The sequence below is a fragment of the Aphanomyces invadans genome (genome assembly GCF_000520115.1).
Source record: "Aphanomyces invadans strain NJM9701 unplaced genomic scaffold supercont1.15, whole genome shotgun sequence".
NCBI lineage: Eukaryota > Oomycota > Saprolegniomycetes > Saprolegniales > Verrucalvaceae > Aphanomyces > Aphanomyces invadans.
The window spans coordinates 1,119,009-1,141,727 of NW_008580160.1; the positions used below are offsets into that span (position 1 = coordinate 1,119,009).

The 22,719-nt window shown below is 57.1% G+C and overlaps 12 protein-coding genes across 15 annotated transcripts in view; 4 read left to right on the plus strand and 8 right to left on the minus strand.

Moving 5' to 3' along the window:
- The first annotated feature begins 275 nt into the window (after positions 1-275).
- Positions 276-2,079, plus strand: H310_07893. Of its 2 annotated transcripts, XM_008873409.1 has the most exons (7): positions 276-929; positions 988-1,154; positions 1,203-1,377; positions 1,420-1,475; positions 1,525-1,695; positions 1,736-1,846; positions 1,896-2,079. In XM_008873409.1, the coding sequence occupies exons 1-7, from the start codon at positions 296-298 to the stop codon at positions 2,049-2,051; spliced, it is 1,470 nt and encodes a 489-aa protein (XP_008871631.1). In that variant the 5' UTR covers positions 276-295; the 3' UTR covers positions 2,052-2,079. The 2 variants fall into 2 exon arrangements, with proteins under 2 accessions (XP_008871631.1, XP_008871632.1); XM_008873410.1 differs by having other exon boundaries at positions 1,525-1,846.
- H310_07894 lies at positions 2,058-4,167 on the minus strand. 2 transcript variants are annotated; one of them, XM_008873412.1, is made up of 7 exons: positions 4,045-4,167; positions 3,083-3,991; positions 2,862-3,030; positions 2,736-2,802; positions 2,589-2,690; positions 2,219-2,489; positions 2,058-2,157 (listed from the first exon to the last, which is right to left on the minus strand). In XM_008873412.1, the coding sequence occupies exons 2-7, from the start codon at positions 3,831-3,833 to the stop codon at positions 2,135-2,137; spliced, it is 1,383 nt and encodes a 460-aa protein (XP_008871634.1). In that variant the 5' UTR covers positions 3,834-3,991; positions 4,045-4,167; the 3' UTR covers positions 2,058-2,134. The 2 variants fall into 2 exon arrangements, with proteins under 2 accessions (XP_008871634.1, XP_008871633.1); XM_008873411.1 differs by having other exon boundaries at positions 2,207-2,489.
- Positions 4,168-4,341: 174 nt separating this feature from the next.
- Positions 4,342-5,248, plus strand: H310_07895 (hypothetical protein). The gene is made up of 2 exons (XM_008873413.1): positions 4,342-4,762; positions 4,814-5,248. The coding sequence occupies exons 1-2, from the start codon at positions 4,398-4,400 to the stop codon at positions 5,187-5,189; spliced, it is 741 nt and encodes a 246-aa protein (XP_008871635.1). The 5' UTR covers positions 4,342-4,397; the 3' UTR covers positions 5,190-5,248.
- Positions 5,249-5,681: 433 nt separating this feature from the next.
- H310_07896 lies at positions 5,682-8,069 on the minus strand. 2 transcript variants are annotated; one of them, XM_008873414.1, is made up of 5 exons: positions 7,792-8,069; positions 7,697-7,721; positions 7,257-7,652; positions 6,239-7,207; positions 5,682-6,188 (listed from the first exon to the last, which is right to left on the minus strand). In XM_008873414.1, the coding sequence occupies exons 1-5, from the start codon at positions 7,974-7,976 to the stop codon at positions 5,760-5,762; spliced, it is 2,004 nt and encodes a 667-aa protein (XP_008871636.1). In that variant the 5' UTR covers positions 7,977-8,069; the 3' UTR covers positions 5,682-5,759. The 2 variants fall into 2 exon arrangements, with proteins under 2 accessions (XP_008871636.1, XP_008871637.1); XM_008873415.1 differs by having other exon boundaries at positions 7,257-7,721.
- A 517-nt stretch (positions 8,070-8,586) lies between these two features.
- Positions 8,587-8,964, minus strand: H310_07897 (hypothetical protein; the record flags this gene model as incomplete). The annotated part of the gene is made up of 1 exon (XM_008873416.1): positions 8,587-8,964. One exon carries the CDS (start codon positions 8,962-8,964, stop codon positions 8,587-8,589), a length of 378 nt encoding a protein of 125 aa, XP_008871638.1.
- Positions 8,965-9,109: 145 nt separating this feature from the next.
- H310_07898 (hypothetical protein) lies at positions 9,110-10,273 on the plus strand. The gene has a single exon (XM_008873417.1). It carries the CDS (start codon positions 9,115-9,117, stop codon positions 10,249-10,251), a length of 1,137 nt encoding a protein of 378 aa, XP_008871639.1. The 5' UTR covers positions 9,110-9,114; the 3' UTR covers positions 10,252-10,273.
- A 737-nt stretch (positions 10,274-11,010) lies between these two features.
- Positions 11,011-13,613, plus strand: H310_07899 (hypothetical protein). The gene is made up of 4 exons (XM_008873418.1): positions 11,011-11,806; positions 11,863-11,895; positions 11,943-12,080; positions 12,147-13,613. The coding sequence occupies exons 1-4, from the start codon at positions 11,070-11,072 to the stop codon at positions 13,555-13,557; spliced, it is 2,319 nt and encodes a 772-aa protein (XP_008871640.1). The 5' UTR covers positions 11,011-11,069; the 3' UTR covers positions 13,558-13,613.
- Positions 13,614-13,885: 272 nt separating this feature from the next.
- On the minus strand, positions 13,886-14,761 carry H310_07900 (hypothetical protein; the record flags this gene model as incomplete). Its single annotated transcript, XM_008873419.1, has 1 exon — positions 13,886-14,761. One exon carries the CDS (start codon positions 14,759-14,761, stop codon positions 13,886-13,888), a length of 876 nt encoding a protein of 291 aa, XP_008871641.1.
- Positions 14,762-14,926: 165 nt separating this feature from the next.
- H310_07901 (hypothetical protein) lies at positions 14,927-15,408 on the minus strand (the record flags this gene model as incomplete). Its single annotated transcript, XM_008873420.1, has 2 exons — positions 14,927-15,305; positions 15,392-15,408. The coding sequence occupies 2 exons, from the start codon at positions 15,406-15,408 to the stop codon at positions 14,927-14,929; spliced, it is 396 nt and encodes a 131-aa protein (XP_008871642.1).
- Positions 15,409-15,446: 38 nt separating this feature from the next.
- On the minus strand, positions 15,447-19,743 carry H310_07902 (hypothetical protein; the record flags this gene model as incomplete). The annotated part of the gene is made up of 3 exons (XM_008873421.1): positions 19,551-19,743; positions 18,174-19,427; positions 15,447-18,107 (listed from the first exon to the last, which is right to left on the minus strand). Exons 1-3 carry the CDS (start codon positions 19,701-19,703, stop codon positions 15,447-15,449), a joined length of 4,068 nt encoding a protein of 1,355 aa, XP_008871643.1. The 5' UTR covers positions 19,704-19,743.
- Position 19,744: 1 nt separating this feature from the next.
- On the minus strand, positions 19,745-21,187 carry H310_07903 (serine/threonine protein kinase). Its single transcript, XM_008873422.1, has one exon. The coding sequence runs from the start codon at positions 21,033-21,035 to the stop codon at positions 19,800-19,802; it is 1,236 nt and encodes a 411-aa protein (XP_008871644.1). The 5' UTR covers positions 21,036-21,187; the 3' UTR covers positions 19,745-19,799.
- Positions 21,188-21,666: 479 nt separating this feature from the next.
- Positions 21,667-22,719, minus strand: part of H310_07904 (hypothetical protein) — a gene marked incomplete at its 3' end in the record, with an annotated part of 2,594 nt that continues 1,541 nt past the window's right edge. Inside the window, exons 4-5 of the mRNA XM_008873423.1 lie at positions 22,418-22,617; positions 21,667-22,364 (exon numbers count right to left, since the gene is read on the minus strand). Coding sequence (XP_008871645.1) covers positions 21,667-22,364; positions 22,418-22,617 — 898 coding nt within the window. The remainder of the gene's footprint in view (positions 22,365-22,417; positions 22,618-22,719) is intronic.

A 22,719-nucleotide genomic window follows, 5' to 3' on the forward strand; every position in this document is an offset into this window, starting at 1 on the left:
TTGAGATGAGTCGAACTCGACGCATTTCGCTGCCGTACCCTACTCGCTCGATACTGTCCTGGAAAAACGACGCAGTGCTACGCAGCATGACTGGCTGCTTCCATGGGCGGACGCACACATGCACACACACTTGTGAGATTGTTAAGATCCACGACAGCGGCATTTCCAACGACGAGGTGTGAGCGCCGGACGAGCACGACCGCATCCCTGTCGTTGCGCCGACAAGTTTGCAGTTGCCGATTTATGTGTGGAATTGGATCTTTCAGCCAACCAGCGTCGAGAAATCACCTGGTCGATGGGTAACTCGAACGCCAAGGCACCGAGCAGGCAATCGAGGACAGCCGCGGCCTCTGTTGCCCGGTCTGCGTCTGAAGGATGTCTCGAATCTCCTCTGCCATCATCTTCCATGGCGCTGTCGTCCGCCACACGTACAGCGTCACATCCGCCACCATCACGCACCAACCACCGGCGGGAGGGGATGGTCACAGGCGGCATCCAGCGAGGCCAAGAAGCCGTCGAGGATGCTAACCGACAACTGAGCTACTGGTACCTTGTACGGCATGGATACGATCAATTGGTCAACCTCATCATTCGCCCGCCACGGGCCAAGTACGATGTGGAAGAGCTCGGACCAACGGCATTTGAGCTCTGCGGTCGCCGCTTCGAGCGGACAGATTTCCAAGTGTCGGTCCAGCGACGTGGACAACCACTGCAACTGCAATGCTCGCATTGGCACCCGATCGCTGCCGACCGTCCTGCTGCAGCGCTGCCATGCCTCATCTATCTGCACGGGAATTCGTCGTGCCGGCTGGAAGCGCACTCGATCTTGCGCTGCGTTTTGTCCACTGGCGCGACGGTCGTCGCAATGGACTGCATTGGTTGCGGTGCGTCGGATGGAGACTACATCACGCTCGGTTACTTTGAACGAGGTGCGCGCGATCCCTCCTTATGCGTCGTCGAACACAACCAAGTATGTGCATGGAGCAGACGACGTGCACGCACTGGTCGAGCACCTCCGCAACTTGGACTCGGTGTCAACGATCGGCTTGTGGGGGCGCAGCATGGGCGCGGTCACGGCTCTGCTGCACGCCGACCGGGACCCATCGATCGCGGGACTTGTCGTCGATTCGGCGTTTGCGAACCTCGACCAACTCGTACCAACTGTGCGGCAATACCCAACTCGACTCGCCATGTTGGTGTAGGTGCATGAAGTCGTCGAGCACGGGAGACAGGAAGGGTTCACGATTCCAACGCTGGCCGTCAAGATCGTCCTGCGGTGCATCCGGTCGTCCGTGCACAAGCGAGCGCAGTTTGATCTCAAGGACGTGAGCCCGATTGACCACGTGCACCAGTCGTTCATTCCAGCGCTGTTTGTCGGTACGCAGCCACGACGACCGGCAGCCTCACACGTTGATGCAGCGGCTCACAGCGATACGTTCATCCGACCGCATCACACCGAAGCGCTGTTTGCAAAAGTACCGCGGCTCTCGTGCCGACCTGTCTTGACGGGATGCCTTGCAATAGTATGCTGGGGACAAAAACCTGATCAAAGTCCAAGGAGACCACAACAGTCCCCGTCCGCAGTATCTACTCGACTCGGTCGGGATTTTTCTACAGAGCGTGCTGCGGATGGACCCAGCATGGCAGCTCCACGACCCATTCGCGTCGGCATTGCCGTGGTGCCGACAAGCCGAGGTTCGCGCCCCGCGCTGGATGGAATCGTGACGTTGTCTAGTTTCTGGCGCAGCTCTTGTCCGCCGACCAAGTGGGCTTGTCAGCGCTTGCCCCTGCAACGTCGTGGCCATGCCAGGCGTGCACGTTTATCAACCCGCCGGGTTGTCCTCACGTCAGTCGAACCGATGGTCTTGCGAAATCATGGCTGACGACCCCTGTAGTGCCTCGTGTGCGACACCATGGTGGCGATGCCGCCTCCCGCTGCGTCCCATGCTCCATCGTCGCCGCACGCAGACGTTGCCGCGCCCATGGATGACGTGGCCATCCCAGAGGCGAACGGTTGCGTTGAGACCAGTACCAGGGACAGCGGTGCTTAATCTATTCGCTCTGCCGTGCCTGACGGGATTCGAAGGGTGCATTGTCGTGGATTACAGGTCTCGCTATCATGGGGGGCTAGCAACTATTTTCGACGAGGTTTCGTTCCTACCTCGACCGCGTTAGTTTGGTGCCACACACATCGCAACGAACGTACCTATCGACTTACTAGGTTTGGCACCTCCCCCTGGGTTTTTGGTCGATGGCTGCGGCGGCATTGGCGCTGCTGCTTTCGCTATCGTAGACAGTTTGTACCCCTTGTCCGCAGCTTGTTTCCGCCCCTTTGCTAGCAACACGTCTGGGTTGTGCGGCGGCAGCGTCTGCGCCGGTGGATTGTTTGTTGTCCGGTACGGGTTGACCTTTTTCGTGGCCTTGGCGTCCTGCGGCTTGTTGGGTTTCAAGAGGGGGTTCGCTGCGTTGATCGGCGGCAGCTCATTGATCTAGTCCAGGCGGCAGAGAATTGTTCAATGGGAAAGGAACTGTTCATCGGTGGAGGTGGTGGTGCTGCTGCTGATGATGATTCGGACTGGCGGCCATACCTCGTACGCTGCGTTGTCCCCCGGTTGTTGGCACTCGGACGGGTCGCCGTCGTTGCCTTTGTTGATCACGGGCAGCGGCACATTCCGCTTCATGTCGTCATCCTGTGCTGCTGGCGTCAGCAAGAAGCATCACATGATCTCTCCGACCTTTTTGTGACGGTGTTTTACTACATTGGACGGACCGCCAGGAGGAGCGTTGGCCACCGTCGATTTGCTATCGGCCACCAGTGAGCCCGAGCCGTCGAGCCACTCACTCCACACTCGATTTCCTACCTGTTCTCTCCGCTTGCCACGTCGTTATTCGCGTCATCTCGCTCCCGCACGTCCTTGAAGTACTCGTGTCGCAGCGCCTCGCGCGCGTTCGTGCGTTTGCTGGGATCGTACACTAGCATCTTGCACATCAAGTCGACAGCTTCAGGCGGGGCATGCGGAATGAGCTTGGCTACACAATTTCTCACGTGAGCGCCATGCCGTCCGCGCGGACGGCGCAGTACCGATGCTCGTGCCGTCCTCTGGCGAAAAGTTGAAATCGATGTGGGCGGCGCCTTTTCGGCGAAAAATGTCGAGGACATCGGGGGACGGCGTGCCGAGAATCTTGTGGATGCGATTGATCTGGTCCAGTTCGTTCGACCCGGGGAAAAGCGGGTACAAGCTCGTAATTTCAAAAAAGACGCACCCGACGCCCCACAGGTCCATCTCTGGGCCGTAGTACCCGTCGGTGAGCAGGCACTCGGGCGCGCGGTACCACCGCGTCGAGATGTACTCGGTGTACGGTTGCTTGGAGTAAATGCCACGACAACTGCCAAAGTCGGCAAGCTTGAGAAACTCTTGGTTCTCGACCAGGATGTTTTCAGGTTTGATGTCGCGGTGAAAGATCCCTTTGTTGTGCATGTGGTCGAGCGACTTGACGAGCTGGTACATGAGCGACCGAATGAGCTCCGGGTTCAAGTACGTCCGTCGGCCCCGGATCATCTCGTACAAGTTGGCGTCCATGAGCTCAAACACGAGGGCGAGCCGCCCCGACGGTTGGTCGTACAGCACCTCCTCGAGTTTGATAATGTGTGGATGCGGCGACAGCCGCCGCAGCGCTTGGATCTCGCGCAGGTTGTTGACCTGGTCGATGCTTTCAAAGTGGTTTTTCATGCACTTGATCGCGTGAAACTTGTTGTCTTTGACATTTTGGGCCTTCAGCACTTCCGAGAACGTGCCTTCGCCCTTCTTCGACACCAAGCGGTACTTTCGCATGGGTCACGTGTGTGTGTCGTCGGATGGTGGCGCCGCCGTCGTCGTCCTCGTCCGTCCGCGCTTTTCGCTCCTCGCGATTCCTCGACCGAGCTGCTCGCTATTTTAAGTCGACGTGCATTGAACGGTGAAACAGATGCAACGACTGTGTAACGGGCTCCCTAGGACTCGAGTGTGTCAGGTCACGAGTTGCTGCCTCATGGCGACCTCTTACATGTATGGCCAGCGCACGCAGGATGCATGCTCCATCTTCTACTGATGTCGCATAGGCCACCTATCCTGCGTGAGGTGCCCTTCGCTCCTCTTCCAGATCGCCGAGAAAGTGCCGCGAAATCGGTACATTCGACTCGCACTTCCACTAGGATCTACCAATCAGAGGCGGCCACCTTGCAATTGGAGAATTTTGTAAAAATATCGAAATTTTTGAATGGGACGAGGAGGATTAATACTCCAGTATGTTCTGGAATGATGGCGGTACATGCATTCCTTGAATACCAGAAATTGTATTGCACCCTGACCCAAATATTCCGTGAGTTGCCATTTGCCATTTTTACACGCACAAGCAAGATGACCACGTTCCAGAGCATGGCGGACCGGTTCTCGAACCGCGCATTCGACTTTGCGGCACTCCTCAAGACCAATGACATCAGTGCTGCTGTGCAGAAGCACTTGGTCAACGTCTATACGACCCTTGCCACGACACTCCTCGTCGCAGCAATCGGCGTGGTTGCCGACATCAAGTTCACTCTTGCTGGCGCGTTGTCTGGGCTGGGGGTAATTGGGCTGCTCTTTTATCTCCACTTCATCCATATCAACGACACGCCTAAGCGGTTGAGTGTACTCTACGCCATTGCGTTTGCGACCGGGGTCAACACTGGCCCTCTTGTCTCGATCGCTCTCGATGTGAACCCAATGCTCGTCGCTACGGCCTTGTAAGCTTCCCCATGATGATTGAGTCGGCATACTTACGATTGGCTTTACAGGTTTGGGACATCAGTCATTTTCGCATGCTTCACGGGTAGTGCCATGCTGGAAAAGCGACGCAGCTACTTCTTCCTCTATTCGGCGATTTCGTCTGCAATCTTGTGCTTATCCCTCATCCAGCTCGTCAACATTTTCGTCCGGTCGTCGGCGGTGTACACGGTGGAATTGTACGCGGGATTGCTCATCTTCTGCGGCTACGTTTTGCTGGACACTCAAATGATCATCGAGAAAGCAAGTCTCGGCGACCGCGACTTTGTGTTGCATTCATTGGACCTGTTCCTCGACTTCGTGTCGATCTTTGTGCGCATTCTCGTCGTCCTTTTGAAGAATGCTGAAAATAAAGACAATGATCGCAAGCGCCGTCAGCGAAGTTAGATGCGATGATCACGTGCATGAAACTTAAGAACTACATGGAAATCTACGTTATATTACCACCTCGTATCCGTCTTTCGTAGTGGGCTGCCATGCTGAGGATAGATCTCTCATCGTGTGTCCATGAAAACCGCTGTGCTGAATCACGCACGTGCCTTGCGCCCAAAGGCCGCTCATTGTTACTCCATTGTGTCGGCAACATCGGCACTTTGAAGAATACCTGCACACGTACGTACATTACGTTGCGACGTGCATACATAATACGCACAGCTCAGCCGCCCTGGCGCGGATGGAGAAGTTGGGCTTCTCGTGGACTCGGTCGTGGCCAAACCTGCAAGTAGCGCCGATTTCCATTTTCCTAATATGGAACGCAGTATACACGGGATGGGACTTTTCGCGCGCAATTTGGTCATTTTCGAACTTGCGCCCTGTTGAATAGGTCGGTGGTGCGTCGGGACCAAGCACGACAATGTCGACATCATGAAGACTGCAACGAGAGAATTGTCCCGCTATTCCAATATCGAAGTCTTGCGCCGTGTCCACCCGACGGCGACGGTATCGGGCAAGACATTTCTATGTTATGACTTTTCGCTTCTTCGTCACGTCTTTCTCATAGTACTCTGTGTAAGTTCGCATGGGAAAGTACGTTGCGGGGTAGCTGAGCTGTGCTTGAATGTCCGCGTCAACGGGGGGAACAATGGGGTCGTAATTCGCTTGCTCCATTTCATTGATGATCATGAGGCGATCGGTCGTTCCCGGGCGACTCGTGTCCATCTGAATGTGACGCGTAAGCCGAATACGCGTAAGCGTTGAACGCATCGGCCACAGGTACGTTTGAATCGTGATGCGACTGCCTTCACGCCATGCCACGTACGCGGTGGCTGTTCGACCGTTCATGCCCACATGAGATGATACCCCCATGTGGCCTGGAGACGGACGCATTGGCTTCCTTGATAGTTCGAAAGTCGTCCACACTGGAATGACACTGTCGGGCAAGAAAATCTGGTACAACATTCAGCATGCATCCACCACCAAGTGTCGACATCACTTACCTGAATCTCGCTGTCACTTGACAGGACCTCAATCCGCTGAGAAATGGAAAACGCATATTCGCGAATGACAAACATTTGAATTTGTGGCCGCTGGGAGTCAACTCGACGCCATTTGCCGTGCTGATGTTTGCCACCCTGATGCCCCACTATCGATAACGGAGTTCGCTGAAGCAAAGATTGCTGGAATTTCAGTCGCAATTGTGCCACAAGTGCAACGAAGTAGGGAGGCTCTTCGTGCATTCCACGCATCGATTGTCCGTTCGATAAGGCAAGTCCTGTCAAACCCGTCAAGGCAGCCGCCGCACCATTTTCCAAGTCTTCGCTGCTGATGAAGCATGACAGTGGCAGCCGTGCTTTGAGGAATTGGACGAGGTGCTCCACCAAGGCAGGCGGCGACAGATTGGATTCGGACGTTAGACCCAGGAGTGTCCTGTCCACAAACGTGTGCACCTGCGCCTCGAGCATTTGGATAAACCCGCCGTAGGCCTGGTTAAGCTTGGATGCATTGGCGACACATGACGCCAGTGCTGTCAAGATGTGCTGGATCTTCACGACAAATCCGGCCTGCATGACACGATCCACCAGGTTTACGAGAAGGGAGACCGCAATTTTGGCATCGTCAACGTCCGATTCTTCTTTGAAGAGCGATTGAAACCGGACGTAGTCGTTTTGCGTGGCATTGCGCCGAAACGTGAGTGTGGAGAAAGTGATGCCGAGACTTGTTCGCTCGAACTCTCCAATTTTTGCGAGCACGGTTTGAAGCGTTGACAGATTCGTGGCACGATGCATGTACGCGAACCGGTCGTCGGGAATGTTGTCGAGATCAACCAACGACAAGATGGCCGGCGCGGACGATTGAGCTTCCTTTCGAACTTGTCGACTTGAAACGAGACGAAATGGCATCGATGCAACTTGGGCAAGGCATTCAAGGTCGTCGTTTTCGAGCGAGCATCGCTTGAAGCAGTACACCTACGATCGATTATCCATGAGCGTTGTTGACGTGCCTGGTGCCCAGTACTCGAAACACATGGGTTGCATCCGTGGAAAAACGATTCGACACGTAGCCGTAATGCCACGAGATGCGGTTTTCGTTGAGCTCAAACAACTTGAGTGCGTCGTCAACGTGGTCGACGGATTTCGCGAGCTCGACGCCTTGCATCCACGATGCCAACGGGTTCGTTTTCGATTTGACGACCGCTCGAAAGTCACGTAGACGCCGAATGTCCCCCACATCGATGCCATCCAGAATGTCCGACGACCCGCCGACGTCGTCGGATTTTGGTGCGGGATGCTCCAATTCGAACCGACCAAACACGTATTCGCACGATGCGTCTGTACACGCCACGGTCAACGACGAGCCGCAGTACGACCTCGATTTATGTCCTTTGCAGCAATGAGGGAAGCATCTCAAGTTCTACGACCACGAGGATGTCACCAAGGCCATGCGTCATGACTTACCTTGTGCCCGGTCGCTTTGTTGTTCCTGTGGCGACGACATACGACACGTGAGTCCCTCCTATGCCGGACTCGTAGGGCACTTGAGGGACGCTTACCGCATATATTGCGGGCAAAAGAGTTGGTCGTTGCATTCTGTGTGGAGGAATCGCGCAAGTGGACGAGATCTTGGTGCCAACAACGACGTGCCGTGGAACGACGATGCTTGTGCGGTCGGCGGTGGAACGATCCGTTCAGGCATGTGTGTACGATCAAGACTTATGGACAACGTATTGGCGTGCATGGAATCACGCCGGACGGGCAACGCACCTTGATCAAGTGGCGCCTGCGACGAAGAACTCGCGCCAATTGATTTGTGCTTGTTACACGACCGAGCTCCCACGTAAGCACCCCAAAGTGCTTCAAAATTCCCTCTTTTTCACCAATCATTGCCCGTGATTTCAAATGACGTTCGTACATTGGTGGTAATTGTGGTCACTTGCCGTCTCAACGATCTTCCGATGACACACATCCAAGCAAGAATGAACTCACGTGTTTGCATTAGAGGGCACCACGCTGGCAAATTCAAGGTCCAGAGGAGGGCCTTTGCCGTCCTGGTAGGCGGGGGGGCGGCAGCGTCCAGCAATCGTGCACCCACTAGGTCGTTGGGAGGTGGGAGGACCTACGAGTTTCATGGAGGCAGCAACAAACCATTGGTCGCGGCTCGCCACAAGATCGGAAGGGGGAAGCCAACCACGCGCCCGACTCTTGACACGCCTCCCACGAAACTTGACGGGTGGAACGCGACATACGATTAAGGTGGGGGGAAATGTATTGTTTGTGTATCTCCACGGGCCAAAGTCACGAGGGTTGTTGAAGTCGGAGCAAGATTCCAAAGGGCCGTCGCGCGAGTCTTATTCCACCTTGTCGGCATCTGCATTGGTTGTAGGTGTTGCCGCGTCGCCTTCGGCGCTGGATTCGACCACTGCTTCGCCCTTCTTCTTCCAGTAGTCATCCATATCGCCATCCAGTTTCTTTTGAGCGTGCTCTGAGCTCTTTCCCCAGTACTTGTCCATGTCAGCGTCCAAGTCGTCGGCAGTTGTGGGTTTCTTCTTCTCGCCACGGCTACCTCGACCCTTTCCAAGTCCTCGGCCTTTGCCACGCCCACCTCTTGTGCCGTTGTTGCCGTCCTTTCCATCCCCCTTATTCGCGCCTTTTCTTCCGCCCTTTTTGTACGGCGCCGCTTCTTCCTTGGCCTGGTTCTTGCGCTCTCGCTGCGGCATGCGTGCCATCTTTGGTGATTTTCGTGCTGGCCCCACAGCCCCTGCTTCTAGATTTCAAATATTATCCGGAAAGTCTCTGGGACGACATCCGGATATGAGGTGTATCCGTACGCTATCCGGATACCGAATGTCATCAAGTTCGTGAAACTTCGTCGAAGGATGTCGACCACGACAGTACTTGTGGCGGCGACCCTTGGCAGTGTTGCCTCGTTGTACGCCTTCCGCCATCAGATCAATGCAGCCGCGTCAAGGATCAATGCCATCGTGCGACTGCTTGCCCTTGCCACGTCTTGGATCGTCCGCTATTCTGGAACACCCAGCTCATTGTCCAAGTTGAACACGGTGGAGCAACTGGCGCCGAATGTCATCCGTGTGCTGGGGCTGAACCCTGGCCGCATGACTCTGCAAGGCACGAATACATATATTGTTGGGACAGGAAAGCAGCGCGTGTTAATCGACACGGGGGACGGGTCAAAGGCTTACATGGACCTCCTCGTTGCGACGATGCGTCGCTTCGACATTGACGGGTTCTCGGACATCCTGCTTACCCACGGCCACTTTGACCATGTCGGGGGGTGTTGGGCGCTTCAAACTGCGTTTCCCAACGCGAAAATGTGGAAACTGCTCACGTACTCGTCAACTGGAACGGCGTCAGTGTGCGAATGTTCTGCCCACGTCTCCAACACATTTGTCCAGGACCAATTCCACATGCAAGACTTGCATGTGCTTTGTGTTTTGAACAAGACCATCCAAACGGAAGGCGCTTCCATTGGCGTGCTTCGAACCCCCGGACATACCAACGATCATGTATGCTTCACCCTGTACGACGATGCAACCAATCTGGTCGCCATCTTCACGGGCGACTGCATCGTTGGCGAAGGGACATGCACATTCCAGAACTTGACCGAGTACATGGAATCCTTGGAGTTGCTCAAGTCACAGGCGTCGACTACGCTGTACCCCGGTCACGGTCCAGTTCTTTCGAACGCCATGGATGCCATCGAGGTGTACATCGCCCACCGTCGCAAGCGAGAAGTCGAAATCCTCGCTCACCTCTCGTCGTTGGAGAACGGTGCCATGGCCACACCGGCCCAAATCGTCGCGACATTGTATCCTGGACTCCCTTTCTTCTTGACCATTCCAGCAAAACGCAACGTCCAACTGCACCTGAACAAACTCGAAATGGAACGTCGCGTCGTTCAAATACAACCACGGTCGTACCAATTGGCCAGGTTACCAAGTACTACGTGCCGTGACGCTGGTGGTGCGATTCACGGAGTTTTCACCCTGGAATAATTCGCATTCGTTGCTGTTCGTTGACGGCGCCTTGCAAGGGATGCATGGACAGGACGCGGCTAGCGCCGTGGATGCAACAACTCGGACAAGTGGAGTCCATCGATGGATGGGGGATGACAGAGGGGCGGGGGACTGCGGGGCGGCAAAGCAAGCATGACGCTACGTACATGAACCGTGGAGAATGGTGACGTCTCCACCATAGTATCTGTACCCCCTCCGCTGCCCTTCCAACGCACGTGTCAAATTGAATCTGTCAAGTCCAAACTTGAGATTCCTGGCGCGGGCCAATTATGGACGTGCTATCGATTCCCCACATCGCGAGATGAACCCCGAAACCCCGCGACCCGATCAGTCCGGATACGCTCGCATAATCCGGATAATGAACGCCGCATTGGCCCCCAGGATGCGTGGGATTCTTGGAATCCACTCGATGTTACGAATCTCTCGGTGAAACGGTAAAACGTAGGGTAAATGATTCAACGGCAACCGGTCGGTTAACGCCGTCAATTGACAGGCAATCACAGGATCATCACTGCATGAGGGAGCCCGCCGTAGCAATACATGTCAGTCCATGGTGCAGTCTGTTGGCCTCAGCCCGCATGTTCTGGATTTCAACGTCCAGAGCTGGGAGAGCGGGCCGGTATCCCGTCTGCACGTTGGAATGCGTTTCCACGAGTGTTGACAACGTAGCCTCGTTGCCGGCCATTACCCTTACGTTTTACCTTTTTACCGGGTATCGTCTGAGTTCATGCAACCGTATGACACTCGGTGGCGCGTGACGCCACGGACGTGCGCATGGACAGTTGACTTTCAGCTTTATGACGATGCAGTGGACGGCTGCGATGACGATTGCGCTACTGGTGTCAGTGTCAATCGCCTACGAATGCTCCGCCATAGAGGAAGACATGGACTACGACGGCTATGACATTCGCTCGACGACCCAAGTTCGAGCGGAAGACTGTTGCAAGGACTGCTTTGACACAAATGCTTGCGTCCTGCTTGTGTGGACGAATGGAACGTGCTGGTTGAAGAGTTCGACGTCAGGCAAGCCATCTCGAGCGTTTGGCAAGCGCGTGGGCTATGTCCACCGCTCCGACCAGTGCGGCCCTATCTTGGACAACACAGACTACACATACTACTACTCGGTCGACCTGGGGTCGACGTTTCAATCGCGGGCCGAAGCATGTTGTAGCGATTGCGCCAACTGGTATGGATGCGCAGCATGGGTGTGGTACAACGACTCGGTGTGGATGAAGAATGGCGTGGCCGGGACGGGCACGTGCTACTTGAAGTCGTTGGACGCCGCCATGTCCAATCGCTCCAAAACGGCTAGGCCCGGCCGTCGGGCAGCCGAGTTATTGCACCCCTTGACGACACGCCCCTCCATAACCTTTCCATCGCGCACCTCAGACAGCTCGTCGGGCGTGCCGACGACTATCTTGATCGCGCTGGGATTCGGGGTATTTGTAGCATGCATGGCATGGTGCTACAAGTACTGCCCTTCGGAAAACACGCCGCCTGCTACCCCTAATTTCGTGCATGCCGACTTCATCGAGTACGGGCGCTCCCACTCGCCCCCTCGCGACACTCACGACGGCCTATTCGTTGTAGGATAGGACGGCGCCGCCAAGACTTGGATGGCAAGTACGTTATTTTGTTCTCTCTCGGCGCGTACTGCAACCTTCTCGTAGATCGGAGCACCTCTGGCGATGCAACATTTGCGCCTTTGAGAACGCGTCCGACAAAGATGGGTGCCGTCTCTGTGAAACCACGCGCGGCATCGCGTTCGAGTCACACGACCAGCTCAATGCAGTGCAGCACAGTGCGTGGTACGATCGCCGCCCTTCTCCGACCTGGGCTCCTTCCTCTTGACGCACGTGGCGCTGGGAGCGTAGGGCTCGCAACGCGTGGAGCCGGGTGCTCAACAAGTACGACCAACGACCCATGTGGACGCAGCGGTCGAGCCACGTCTTTCACGACAATACCACGTTTTACGTGATTGGCGCCGCCGTCCAGCCAGCCCACGAGGATGGCGCGGTCATGAACATGGAGAGTACCTCGGATCGCTGTGACCGGCGTCAGGTGGCGCTGACGTGGCAGCGATTGACGCGAGAATGCGCCTCCGTGGCAGTCGACGGGTCGGTGCTCCCGTTGACGTGGTTTAATGAGCCCGACGAGTCGGGCAGCCCCCGAGCGATTCCGTTCCAAGAAAAGTTAGCGACCATGTTGATCTATTTCACACACACGGTCATGACAACGACAAAATTCAATCTCCATCGAGACGCGCTCTGGACCGAGTCACTGGAAGCGCTGCTGCTGATCCGACCAGAAAGCTTCGCCTCCAAGACCAAAATCAAGTTTCTCGGCGAAGACGGCGTCGACGCGGGCGGCATCCAACGCGAGTGGTACTCGCTCATGGCGCACGCGTTCCTGGACCACGAGTTGTTTGTCGTCCACGCGAATCGCATGCTTGGCTTGAACCCGCTGGTTGCGGACCCGACCCACTTTCTCGCGCTCGGGCGGTTCCTGGCGCGGGCGATCATCGATGGACAAGTCCTGCCGCTGTCGCTGACGGCGCCGCTGTTCAAGGCGCTGCTTGGAACCCCGCTATCGATCCACGATGTCCGGTACATTGACGAGATGACGTACAAGTCGCTGTTGTTCGTGCGCGACACCGACTGCATCGAGGCACTTGATTTGGACTTTACGTGGACGCTGCCGGATGGCCGCAGTGTCGAGCTCGTCGCCGGAGGCGCCGACGTTGCCGTCACAAGTGCCAACCAAGCCGAGTACGTGGCGTGCTTGGTGCGGTACTGGCTGTTTGATTCGGTGCGGACGCCGCTCGAGCACGTCGTTCGGGGGTTTTATGACGTCGTCGACCCCGTCGTCATTGCAAACTTTGACTACAAGGAGCTCGAGCTCGTCCTGTGCGGCACGACCGACATCAATGTGGTCGAGTGGCAGTTCGAAACGGTGGTGACCGCCAACTTGACTGCAAGTCCGGCGCTGGCATGGTTCTGGGACGTGGTCGAGCGGGACATGCACCAGCACGACCGCGCCAAGCTCTTGCAGTTTACGACGGGGAGCGCCCGCGTCCCGCTGCAAGGGTTCAAGGCCCTCACCGGCCACGACGGCAACCTGTGTCCGTTCACGTTGCGGGGCGTGCCGTACACAAAGGGAGCAATGCCCAAAGTCCAGACGTGCTTCAATCGGATCCTCCTGCCGCTGTACCCATCTCGCAAACTCATGCGGGAAGCGCTCTTCGTCCTGGTCAACATGGAGATTCAGGACTTTACCATGCAATAATTGCATTATCGATCGGTCGACTCGATCGTGCAACTGAAAAAATGAACCGCGTTGAGTTTTGGAGGAGTTTGGCGGCATGGGTCGCGTCGACGTGCCGAGCTAGGGACCGTGCCCGACGGCGTGGCGAAGCGACTGCTTGCACAGGCATCGCCACACACCGGACGCCCTGGAATTGCACACGATCCGAGAGCGTCACGATTGGAATCGACGGCGATTTTGACCCCCTCCAACGATCTTGGCCGATCGGCGCATCTGGTACGTCCACAACGTGCAGTGGAAGGGAGGGGCTGCTGGCGCATGAAGAACGAGACATCGTTGTGATGGAATGTTATCGTTCGTTTGGAATATCGATCAGGTCATCCAGCAACGCAATCAAGTCGTGCTGGTCCCCGATGCGAAGGTGAGTTGTGCATAGCCCTTGGGCCTTGCGCAGCCGCTTGCACCCGGCTCGGGAGCACTCCAACTCGCGACGATGACTTTCGCAGAAGCCACCGCCACGATCTTTTCGGGGGCATCCAGACGCATGCTGGCAGAGATGGTACCCTCCATGCGCAGCGCAGAGGCCCAGCCGCTGGGCGCCTTTGGAGCACCCCGGCGCGCCGCACCGCTTGCCGCCACCGTGATATCGACACCGACCGTTCGTTTGGCTGCTCTTTTTGCAGCCTTCGACCTGGCAGCGCGACCCGCCGCCATGGGCCTTGCAATACCCTCCAACTTGAGCGGCTTTGGCGCAGTTGGGGTGTAAGCAGCTCTTGCCTCCACCATGGCTGACACAATACTCACGTCCGACTGCAGAGTTCTGGCACTCGGGGATGCGACACAATCTTCCACCGCCATGCTGCTTGCACACTCCTCGGGATCGCACGCGTTGGTCGCACCCGTCGACTGCGCACTTGGGGCGGCGGGGCTTGGGTGGCCGATTCGATAGTCGTGTGGGTTGCCCGTTCAATGGTGTTGCCGAGGGTGGCGCAGCGGATGGGGGCGCCAGCACCGGTGCGAGAGGAACGGGGACCGCCATGAGTTGTTCAAAGAAGAATGGTGGCAAGTCAATGTCGAAGAGTTTGTCCGGAATGTCCAGCCAGTTGATGTCTGTCTCGGATTCTCCGTCGTGAACCAGGCATGCTGTAAGTGGCGGCGGCGCCGTCGTGGCTGGTGAGACGCTTCGTAGCGGCGCAAGAAGAGGTTCATGCTTGAGCTGCACCATGGCCGAGATAATGAAAGAATGATACAGGCAAGTGCATGCCGACGCCGCCGCGGGGACAAGGATGTAAAGGTGGTCGAGGCACACCACATCTACCAGTACACGTACAACTTTACAGAACTGCAAAAAGCGCACACGACGAGAGTTCGATGCATACAATGTCGAGAGTTAAACTTTAGAGGGCTTCCGCAGGAATTGCCGCTTTTCGTTGGGGTCGATGACAAACTTGAGGCGCTTCGTCGCGGACCCGGCATACACACATGTTGCCGCAGCGGCATCCGTGGTGGACTCGGACAACGGCGGCATGTCGTAGTAAAGGTCCGTCCCAAGAGCATCCTCGTACGTGCCATACAGAACATACTCTCCAATGCGTAAAATGGGTCGGTCGCTGTCAAGGTTCTCGATCTCCAATGCGTCATGCTTGTCCAAGATAGGATAATCCGCGAAGTCCGTGAGCTCCACTGATATGTAGACCGAGTCTTCCACATCACCGTCGTCGTCCTGGCCGTTGCTTTCATTCGCCTGCTTGCCTTCGCTCGTTTGGATTCTTCGTCCGGCGGTGGTTCCGCCGCCGCCTCGGCCAGCGCACGCTTCTTGCCCATGTTTGCTTGGTGGGTTGAACCGGCATCGTACATCATAATGTACGACATGAACGTGCAACGTACAAAATGTAATCGTACATTATGCCTCAAAACAGATCCATCTTCTTCTTCCGAAAGCAGTCGTCCGCGAGCGCGGCGCCGTCCGTCTTGATCGTGAATGACCGCGTGGACACCGGCAGGAACGCTTTCTTGCCCGAGTTGTACCGAAAGAACTGCTTAACCATGGCTGGCTGAAGCTGCGCCGGCCCCTGGCCGTAGATCTTATGCACGTACTCCTTCTCGAGCGCATACAATCCTTTGAACGTCATCTTCATCTCTTGAACGCTGCCTTTGAACGTCACAACAAAGTTGTCGGCGGTATGGTCGAGAAGAGCTTGCACAACTCGCGCTCGCTCGGCATCGCACGCTGTACCGGCCAACAGATTGGTCTCAAGGGCGTTTTGAATCAGCTGACGGTTCGACGTTGGTTTGAGGAACTGACCGACGACCGGCTTGGCATTCGTTGCAGACGGTCCGACAGAAAGAGGACCTTGTGGTGGTGACGGCTCGACGTCTTTTGATGGTTTCCCCGCCGCGAAGTCCTTGCGATCTTGCAGCTGCTTGAGTTTTTTCTCGCGAAGCTCCATCAACCTGGCCGCGCGATCCTTTGGTGTGTCCACAACACGTACAAACATGGATTGTGGTTTCGGTGGCGGACTAGGTGGCGGCGTCGGTGGCGGCGAATTTTCCTCGTGCGGGACGACCAGTGTAGTTGTGAGTGGAGACGGTGTAGTTGTGAGTGGAGACGGTGGTCGTCGTTGAGTTGGCGGTATCGCCGACGGCACCGCCCACTTGTCGCCCTCATTTTCAACCCGAGGAATTGTTTCGACTGCTTGGTCGTGACCGCCACGGGATTCGAATCGATCGTGACTATTGCCGGGTCGAGGAGAAGATGGAATGGCTTGACCCGACCGCCAAGGATCGGACACTGAGTTGACGCGTTGCTCGTGCTGCTGTTGCTGAGACCGCAAGTAAATATCCATGGCCGTGGGTGGTTTTACGACTGAAGAAATGCCCTTGGCGGCGCCGCGGGCACACTCCTGGACGGTGTTGGGTGGACGTTCAAGAGGCGGGGCTCGACCGGTGGATCGAGTTGACGACATCCACGGGTGATCGCGCATGAATGTTGGCATGTACGCTGTCGGCGAATCGGGGCGTGGTGTCGAGGATGCAGTTGTCGCCGCAGATATCAATGGCTGTTGTTGTTCGTTGGCAAACGCCTCCGGTGGTGGAGCTCGAGGGTTTGCCTTTGGGGGTGACCGAGGGGGCATCGGTGGAGCTGGTGCCTTGTGGCGTGAAGATGTGTGCCCAATGGAGGGTGCAGGAGTCGTTGGGGCAAGCGACGCTTTCACTCGAACCTCTGCCGGAACGACTTCTCGACTGCTCCACGTAGCGCGATGGGCCGCTGTGTCCGCGAAGTCATCCAAAGAGTCGAGAGAATCCCTTTCGCAGGTGGATGTCGAGCTCTCTGGGGAACCTTGCGCATGGATGACGACATCCCGATGCCGCGCTGGGGGTGATCTGTCCTTGCGGTCGTGCCGTGCTGCAGGGCTTCCTCGAGGCGACAGAGTGGGGGCGCTACTGGCGCCGCCAACCTTTCTGACGCTCCTGTACGGTTGTTCCGCTGGTTTGGAAGGCGTCTGGATGGAAAGTTGCAGCTGGTCACAAGGCTTGGGCTGCGTCGGTACAACTAGTTCACTGGAATCGACCTGCGCTCGCCACTTTGCACTCGAAGCTGTGTGGGCAGGTTGTGCTGGCTGCGACGACAATGGAGCATCGTGCGCTGGTCCGAGGACTTGGACCAACCGAGGGTCGTGAGCGTTTTCGACGGAGAGGCGCATCGAGGAAAGGTCTGCGGTTGCATTGGGGATCTCGGAGATCATCCAAGGGCCTGACGTACAATGGGCGACGGCTCCTGTGTCCACAGAGTCGCTAGGGTCGGACGTCGTCCTTTCGGCTGCACCGGCGCATTCGCCCCGTGCGCATGGACTTTCAACGTCCGCTTCGGTTGTGACTTGGATGCCGTTGAAGGAAACCTGCCGGACGTGGCTGCTGGAACGTCCCGGTGACTGCCTGACCAACAGCGATCGGTCCGAGTCCACAGGAGAAGTGCCTCCTTCTGCTCCAACCTCAAATGGTTCAGGAAATTGTGCGAGTGCGAGCGATGGATTCTGTGGTGTTGACAGCCCGTCGTGCAGAGTGGAGAGCTGCTGACACCAGCTAGGCGAACTCGTCGTCGACGCTTCGTGGCGTGATTCACCCTGGGCTGCGTCAGTGTGCTGCGCTCGATTCCGCGGCGTCGGTGGTGGCATCGTGCTGTGCCCAGTGTATGGCGTCGCTGACGTTGGGACTTGGTCAACACGGGCTAGGACTGGATTTGAGCCCACGTCGTCGTCCGGCACTCGTTCTCTCGCCACGTGAAGCGAGTTCGTGTCCAGGTGGGTGGAGCTGTCTTTGCTGGCCGTTGCTCGACGATGTTGCGGCACGGGCGACGGAATCGTCGACTTGTCCTGGCTGCCTTGATGGCACAACCTTTGTCGGCCATCTCGGGACCGAGGCGTCGACGCAAATTCACACAAACAAAAGGCTGGTGGGACATGCAGAGTCCAACTATCGGCAGCGCTCTGGCTGCAGACACTCGCCGCACGGGGCCGCCCGCCGCGGCGCTCGACTCGCCTCGCGTGATCTTCCAGCTGCCACCACACGCCCTACGCCCACCCCACGCGACTGTAAACCGAAACACAACCACGTTGAGGCATTCAGTTGATCGTTACCTCGCCCAGCTTGGACTTGTACGAAGCTGGAATAGTGGCGAGCAACGCCGCGTGGGACACAACTTTCAGCGCAGGAAGGTGATAACGAACGGCATGGCGGAGCGGAGACGTCGCAGTGGCAATCAGCACTGGCTTTGGCGGGGAGGCGGCGGGTGGAGACGAATGGACAGAGTTGTCCCGAGTGTGGTGCGAGTTGGAATCGCCGACTTGGGTGGCTGCACTCAATGGACTCGGTAATGCTGCGGCACAGTCCTTGAGCGCATTCGTGCGCAGCGGAGACAATGACGGCCGACCACAGACCGTCGACTCGGGGTCTGGTAGAACAAAGCTCGACCGAGTTGGATCGCTTGCGTGGGTCGATGGAGCAGTACGATTCTGTAAAGCCTCGACGGAAGGACTCAGAGCGGCAGGACACTGCTCGGGCGTCAGCTTCAATGGGGTCGCTGCACGTCCATGTACGTCTGGAGCGATGGCAATTCGACCGGTCGAATCGATGTGCTGCGGGTCTACCGACGGTCGTAGGGAGCGTTGCAACGAGAGATCCGCCGAAAGCAGCGCAGATCGCGCCGGGGATTCCGCTGGTTGGTGGTGGTGGTCCTGGTTGTCTTTATGGCCGTGCTTCAACTGGACGCTTTTCATCGGACTGTGTACTTCGACAGGCGTTGGCGTCGTGGTGGGTGGTCGCCCCAGCTTGGGCAATGACGATGGCACAACGTCGTCATCTTGGTTGCTTGGGTGCCCTGTCCATCGATTGCATTCCGGCACGGCTAGCGTCAAGTCGGGGGCGGGGCAATTCTGCGCGATTTCGCCAACGGGACGAGAGATGTCCTTGTGGACACCTTGGTCTGGCAGTGCTATCGTCGCGATGGTATCGCGTACTGGATGGTGTCCCGGCGGCGTGGAAAACAGCACACTCAACGTGTACGCCATGTCGTCGCCACTGCCTGTTTCGTCCACGACCTTTTCCAGCAACTCGTCCATGCCTTTCACGACTTTGATTTTCCCGGGGCAGACATACAGCAGGATCTTTCGGTCGATCTTGGCGACGACCATGGCCTTGGTGGCAGTGCAAACACACATCGCGCTCGGTTGACCGAGCAGCCGCCGGTCGAGCTCGAAGAGGTCGGTGAGAAGTGTTTCATTGATCGTGCCTTCTAGCTCCCACGTGGCCCCGCCATGGCGCACGTGGAGGTCGGCAACGTCCCCAACATCGTGCATACATGTCAGCGTGCTGGTGAGCCCTCGGTGATGCGCCTACAGATGCAATCATGCACAGTCAGCTACACGTTTGGAATGAGTGCGCCACCACAGCCACACGGCTACCCAACCGTGCGAGACACGAATTGACGAGGTCCGAGAGATGTACACTGCATGTACCTCGACGACCATGGCCTGGAGCTTGTCCTTCCGAAGGAGATCGACGGTGTTGCCGCAGCGGATCACGGACGCCGCAAACGAGGCGCACGCGCCAAGCTCACACGCCCTCGTCCATGGCGGAGCCCCTCCGCCTTTGGACGACGGCTTGTGCATGCTGCACTGTGTGTGAGAGAAAATCGCTCGTTGGTCGTGGATGGGAACTGTGCACACCCGTAGCCGTTACATATCGTTACCAGTTACACATTGGCGTTACACCTTGCCCCGCCATCGGTGTCGCCATGCCTGGACCTTTTGCTTCCAGAAGAGCTTGAACGAACCCTTGGTGCTGGGACCGACAGACGACTGGGATAGCGCGGTGTGAGTTGATCGATGGAGCGGGACTGCGAGCAGCTTCTCGTCGAGTTGAAGCGAGTCCATGTCGGCCGGAATGACAGGGGGTACTGGCTTTCCCGGCGAATTGAACGCTTGACTTGGTGGAGATTTCTTGAGTCGAATGTGGCTGCCTTGGTACTTGTGCGGCTCATGCACGTTTCCTGCCGTGTCCGACTTGGGCGAGTCGACAACGACGCGGCTGTCGTTGTCCAGAGATACAGTCGAGAACGACGTTGTGTCGAAGTCGTCGTCCACGAACGGCTCAATGAGCGGATGGGCTAGGACTTGGTGGCATTGCAACCGTTCGCGTGGATTCACGTGAAGCAGTTTGGCCAGCAAATTTTGCAGCTCGACACTCAAGTACCCAACGCTGTGCGTTCGCAGCAAACAAGCCACGCCGACACGAGCGTGCACGTTGTAGAACGGATCGTGCATTGAGGCTTCGTGAAAGGGATAATGCCCCACGACCATCGTGAAGAGAGCTACCCCAAGAGACCACATATCTGCTTGGCTGGGCGAGTACTCCTCGCCGGCGAGGACTTCGGGGGCCATGTACAGGAGTTTACCCACCGGGCTCGTCTGGACGGTGTGGACGTCGCACGCGAGGCCAAAGTCGCACAGCTTGGCGCGGTAGTTCCCGTCCAAGAGGATGTTTTCCAGCGAAATGTCCCGATGGGCGATGTGCAGGTGGTGTAAAAAGTCGATGGCTTGACCGATTTGAGCGACGTATCGCAACGCGACCATTTCCGGGAATTGCTTGGCTTCCGACAGCGTCGTGAGGAGCTCACCGTGGGGACAGTAGTCGAACACCATGGCTAAAATCGGTTGGGGCACTTTGGACGTAGCGTCAAGATGGTCGTAGGTGAAGTCGTGGCGAAGGCGGCAGATGTGCGGGTGGCCTCCTGCAAGCTGGACGCGATGGTTCACCTCGAGCTCAAAGCGAACGTCTTCATGCAATACCGCGTTCGTGTTGACGCCCGAGAGGCGCTGGACTGCTCGGTGCATGTGAATCTTCTTGACAGCAACGATATCAAACGTGGCAGAGTCGCGACAGAGGAGAACTTCGCCGTAGATGGCATCCGCCATGCGCTTGAGGACGGGATACTGATCCATTGCAACCACCAAGCTCGTCGAGATCTAGCCACGGTTGTCGTCCAAGGTCGCGACGTGGGAACGTTTGGCGGCTCGAGTCCGTGTGCGAGGACGCTCGGGCACGTGGCAGCAGCCGTCTTTCTCTTGTTCGATCGAGTCGAACCGACGCCAAGATCGCAGTTGCCGAACGTTTAATATGACGTTTGTAAGAAGCTGTTTTGCATACAAATATTTGTGTATTTTCGACTACCTTGGCATGACTCTTTGTCAGCATTGCCATACACAAACAAGGATATTGCTCAACTATATAAAGTATATAGAATGCAATAGTGGCATCTTAGAAAGGACCGTTCAACAGGGTGGCGGTGGCCAGAAGAAAACTGAACATGGTGGTGCACCTGGACGGACACGAGCGACGCCGCCGAGCAAGCGGCGCGGCCATCGCGGATTTTGTGTAGCGTAGGCTGCTGCCGTCCGCGAGTCCAGGAACGTCAGGGTACGATGCTGAGGTTGGTGACGCAACCAGGACAGCTGTCCGTCTACAGAGTCGTTCGTTCGTAAATATATAATTCTATGACAGGTTGGATGAAGCAGCGCCAGCATCTTCGAGGCTCCATCCGTCGACTAGGTACGCTTTGCCTTGTTGGTTCCATTAGGCCATGGACGGGGCATGCACACCCACGGAAGTGGGATGCGCGGGGCCATAGTACCTCCGAATCCCCGCGACAACAGGCGTCGTCGGCCCGTCGTCGTCGTCGTCATATTCGTGGGCAGGTTTATAGGATGCGAGCGGCATGAATGTCGAGGCGGCCGTGGCTTCGGCAATCACGGTCGCTCGCGTCAACCACCTCATGCGGCGGACCCGCATGTACGCGACGCCAGCGATGCACACCAACAGCAGCAGCACGGGGTAGATGGTCGACGGTCCAAACGACGATTTCGACGCCACGTCAAAGTTCATGAGTTTCGTGCATCGTGGGCCGCCGTAGCCCTTGACGCACTCGCATCGGCGGTTGCTGCAGCGTCCCGTCGGCGGCGCCATCGCGTTGTCCATCGTGCAATCGTCGTCCTTGTTGCACGTTGCGCGGCCAGCGACGGGCACCATCGGGTTCCGATCGTCCGTGTACCACGTGAGATGGCCGTCGATCCACTCCTTGGTCGGGTGCGTGGGAGGGTCGCATCCGATCGCCATCGAGCTCTTGTCTTGGTAGACGCGGATGTAGTCGATCTCCATGTACATGGGGAACGAGTCGCAAATGTTGTTGGACTGATTGTACGCCCACGAATGGCGCGGCGGATGCGTGGCATTGCCGCGGCACGGCCCGATGTCAATGTTGGGCGGAGTCGCGCCTAGACAACACTCCCGGTCAAAATCCCACCAAACGACTACGATGACGACGCACCCCATGCTTTGGCGAGGGCGACGTTCAAGATGACGTACATGGGCTCCTCGACCATGACCTTGACGGGGTTTTTGGACGCATTCGACCCCGCGGGCCGTTGCGGCGGACTCGTCAAAGACGCCGCCGGGATCTCGAACAGAGGCGACCCGTCCAAGCTCCATCGAATGTACCCGTCGTTTCTCGTCTTGCTGCCGATCACCCTACCGATCCCGTCACTGCCTCATGTCATGGATGGTCACACACCACTCGACTTGGTAAATGTAAAACTCGGTGTACGCTTCGTGGCCAACGTCCCAGTTGGC

Coding starts and splice junctions, on each gene's coding strand:
- H310_07893 (XM_008873409.1), top strand. CDS start 296: ATGGGTAACTCGAACGCCAAGGCACCGAGCAGGCAATCGAGGACAGCC. Junction 1,476..1,524: donor CCGAAGCGCTGTTTGCAAAA/GTACCGCGGCTC, acceptor GCCTTGCAATAG/TATGCTGGGGACAAAAACCT. Junction 1,847..1,895: donor ACCCGCCGGGTTGTCCTCAC/GTCAGTCGAACC, acceptor CGACCCCTGTAG/TGCCTCGTGTGCGACACCAT.
- H310_07894 (XM_008873411.1), bottom strand. CDS start 3,833: ATGCGAAAGTACCGCTTGGTGTCGAAGAAGGGCGAAGGCACGTTCTCG. Junction 2,803..2,861: donor GTGGCAAGCGGAGAGAACAG/GTAGGAAATCGA, acceptor GGTGGCCGATAG/CAAATCGACGGTGGCCAACG. Junction 2,691..2,735: donor TAAAACACCGTCACAAAAAG/GTCGGAGAGATC, acceptor CCAGCAGCACAG/GATGACGACATGAAGCGGAA.
- H310_07895 (XM_008873413.1), top strand. CDS start 4,398: ATGACCACGTTCCAGAGCATGGCGGACCGGTTCTCGAACCGCGCATTC. Junction 4,763..4,813: donor ATGCTCGTCGCTACGGCCTT/GTAAGCTTCCCC, acceptor TTGGCTTTACAG/GTTTGGGACATCAGTCATTT.
- H310_07896 (XM_008873414.1), bottom strand. CDS start 7,976: ATGCACGCCAATACGTTGTCCATAAGTCTTGATCGTACACACATGCCT. Junction 7,722..7,791: donor TTTTGCCCGCAATATATGCG/GTAAGCGTCCCT, acceptor TCGTCGCCACAG/GAACAACAAAGCGACCGGGC. Junction 7,208..7,256: donor ATGCAACCCATGTGTTTCGA/GTACTGGGCACC, acceptor AATCGATCGTAG/GTGTACTGCTTCAAGCGATG.
- H310_07898 (XM_008873417.1), top strand. CDS start 9,115: ATGTCGACCACGACAGTACTTGTGGCGGCGACCCTTGGCAGTGTTGCC.
- H310_07899 (XM_008873418.1), top strand. CDS start 11,070: ATGACGATGCAGTGGACGGCTGCGATGACGATTGCGCTACTGGTGTCA. Junction 11,896..11,942: donor CGCCAAGACTTGGATGGCAA/GTACGTTATTTT, acceptor ACCTTCTCGTAG/ATCGGAGCACCTCTGGCGAT. Junction 12,081..12,146: donor GCAGTGCAGCACAGTGCGTG/GTACGATCGCCG, acceptor CTGGGAGCGTAG/GGCTCGCAACGCGTGGAGCC.
- H310_07903 (XM_008873422.1), bottom strand. CDS start 21,035: ATGGATCAGTATCCCGTCCTCAAGCGCATGGCGGATGCCATCTACGGC.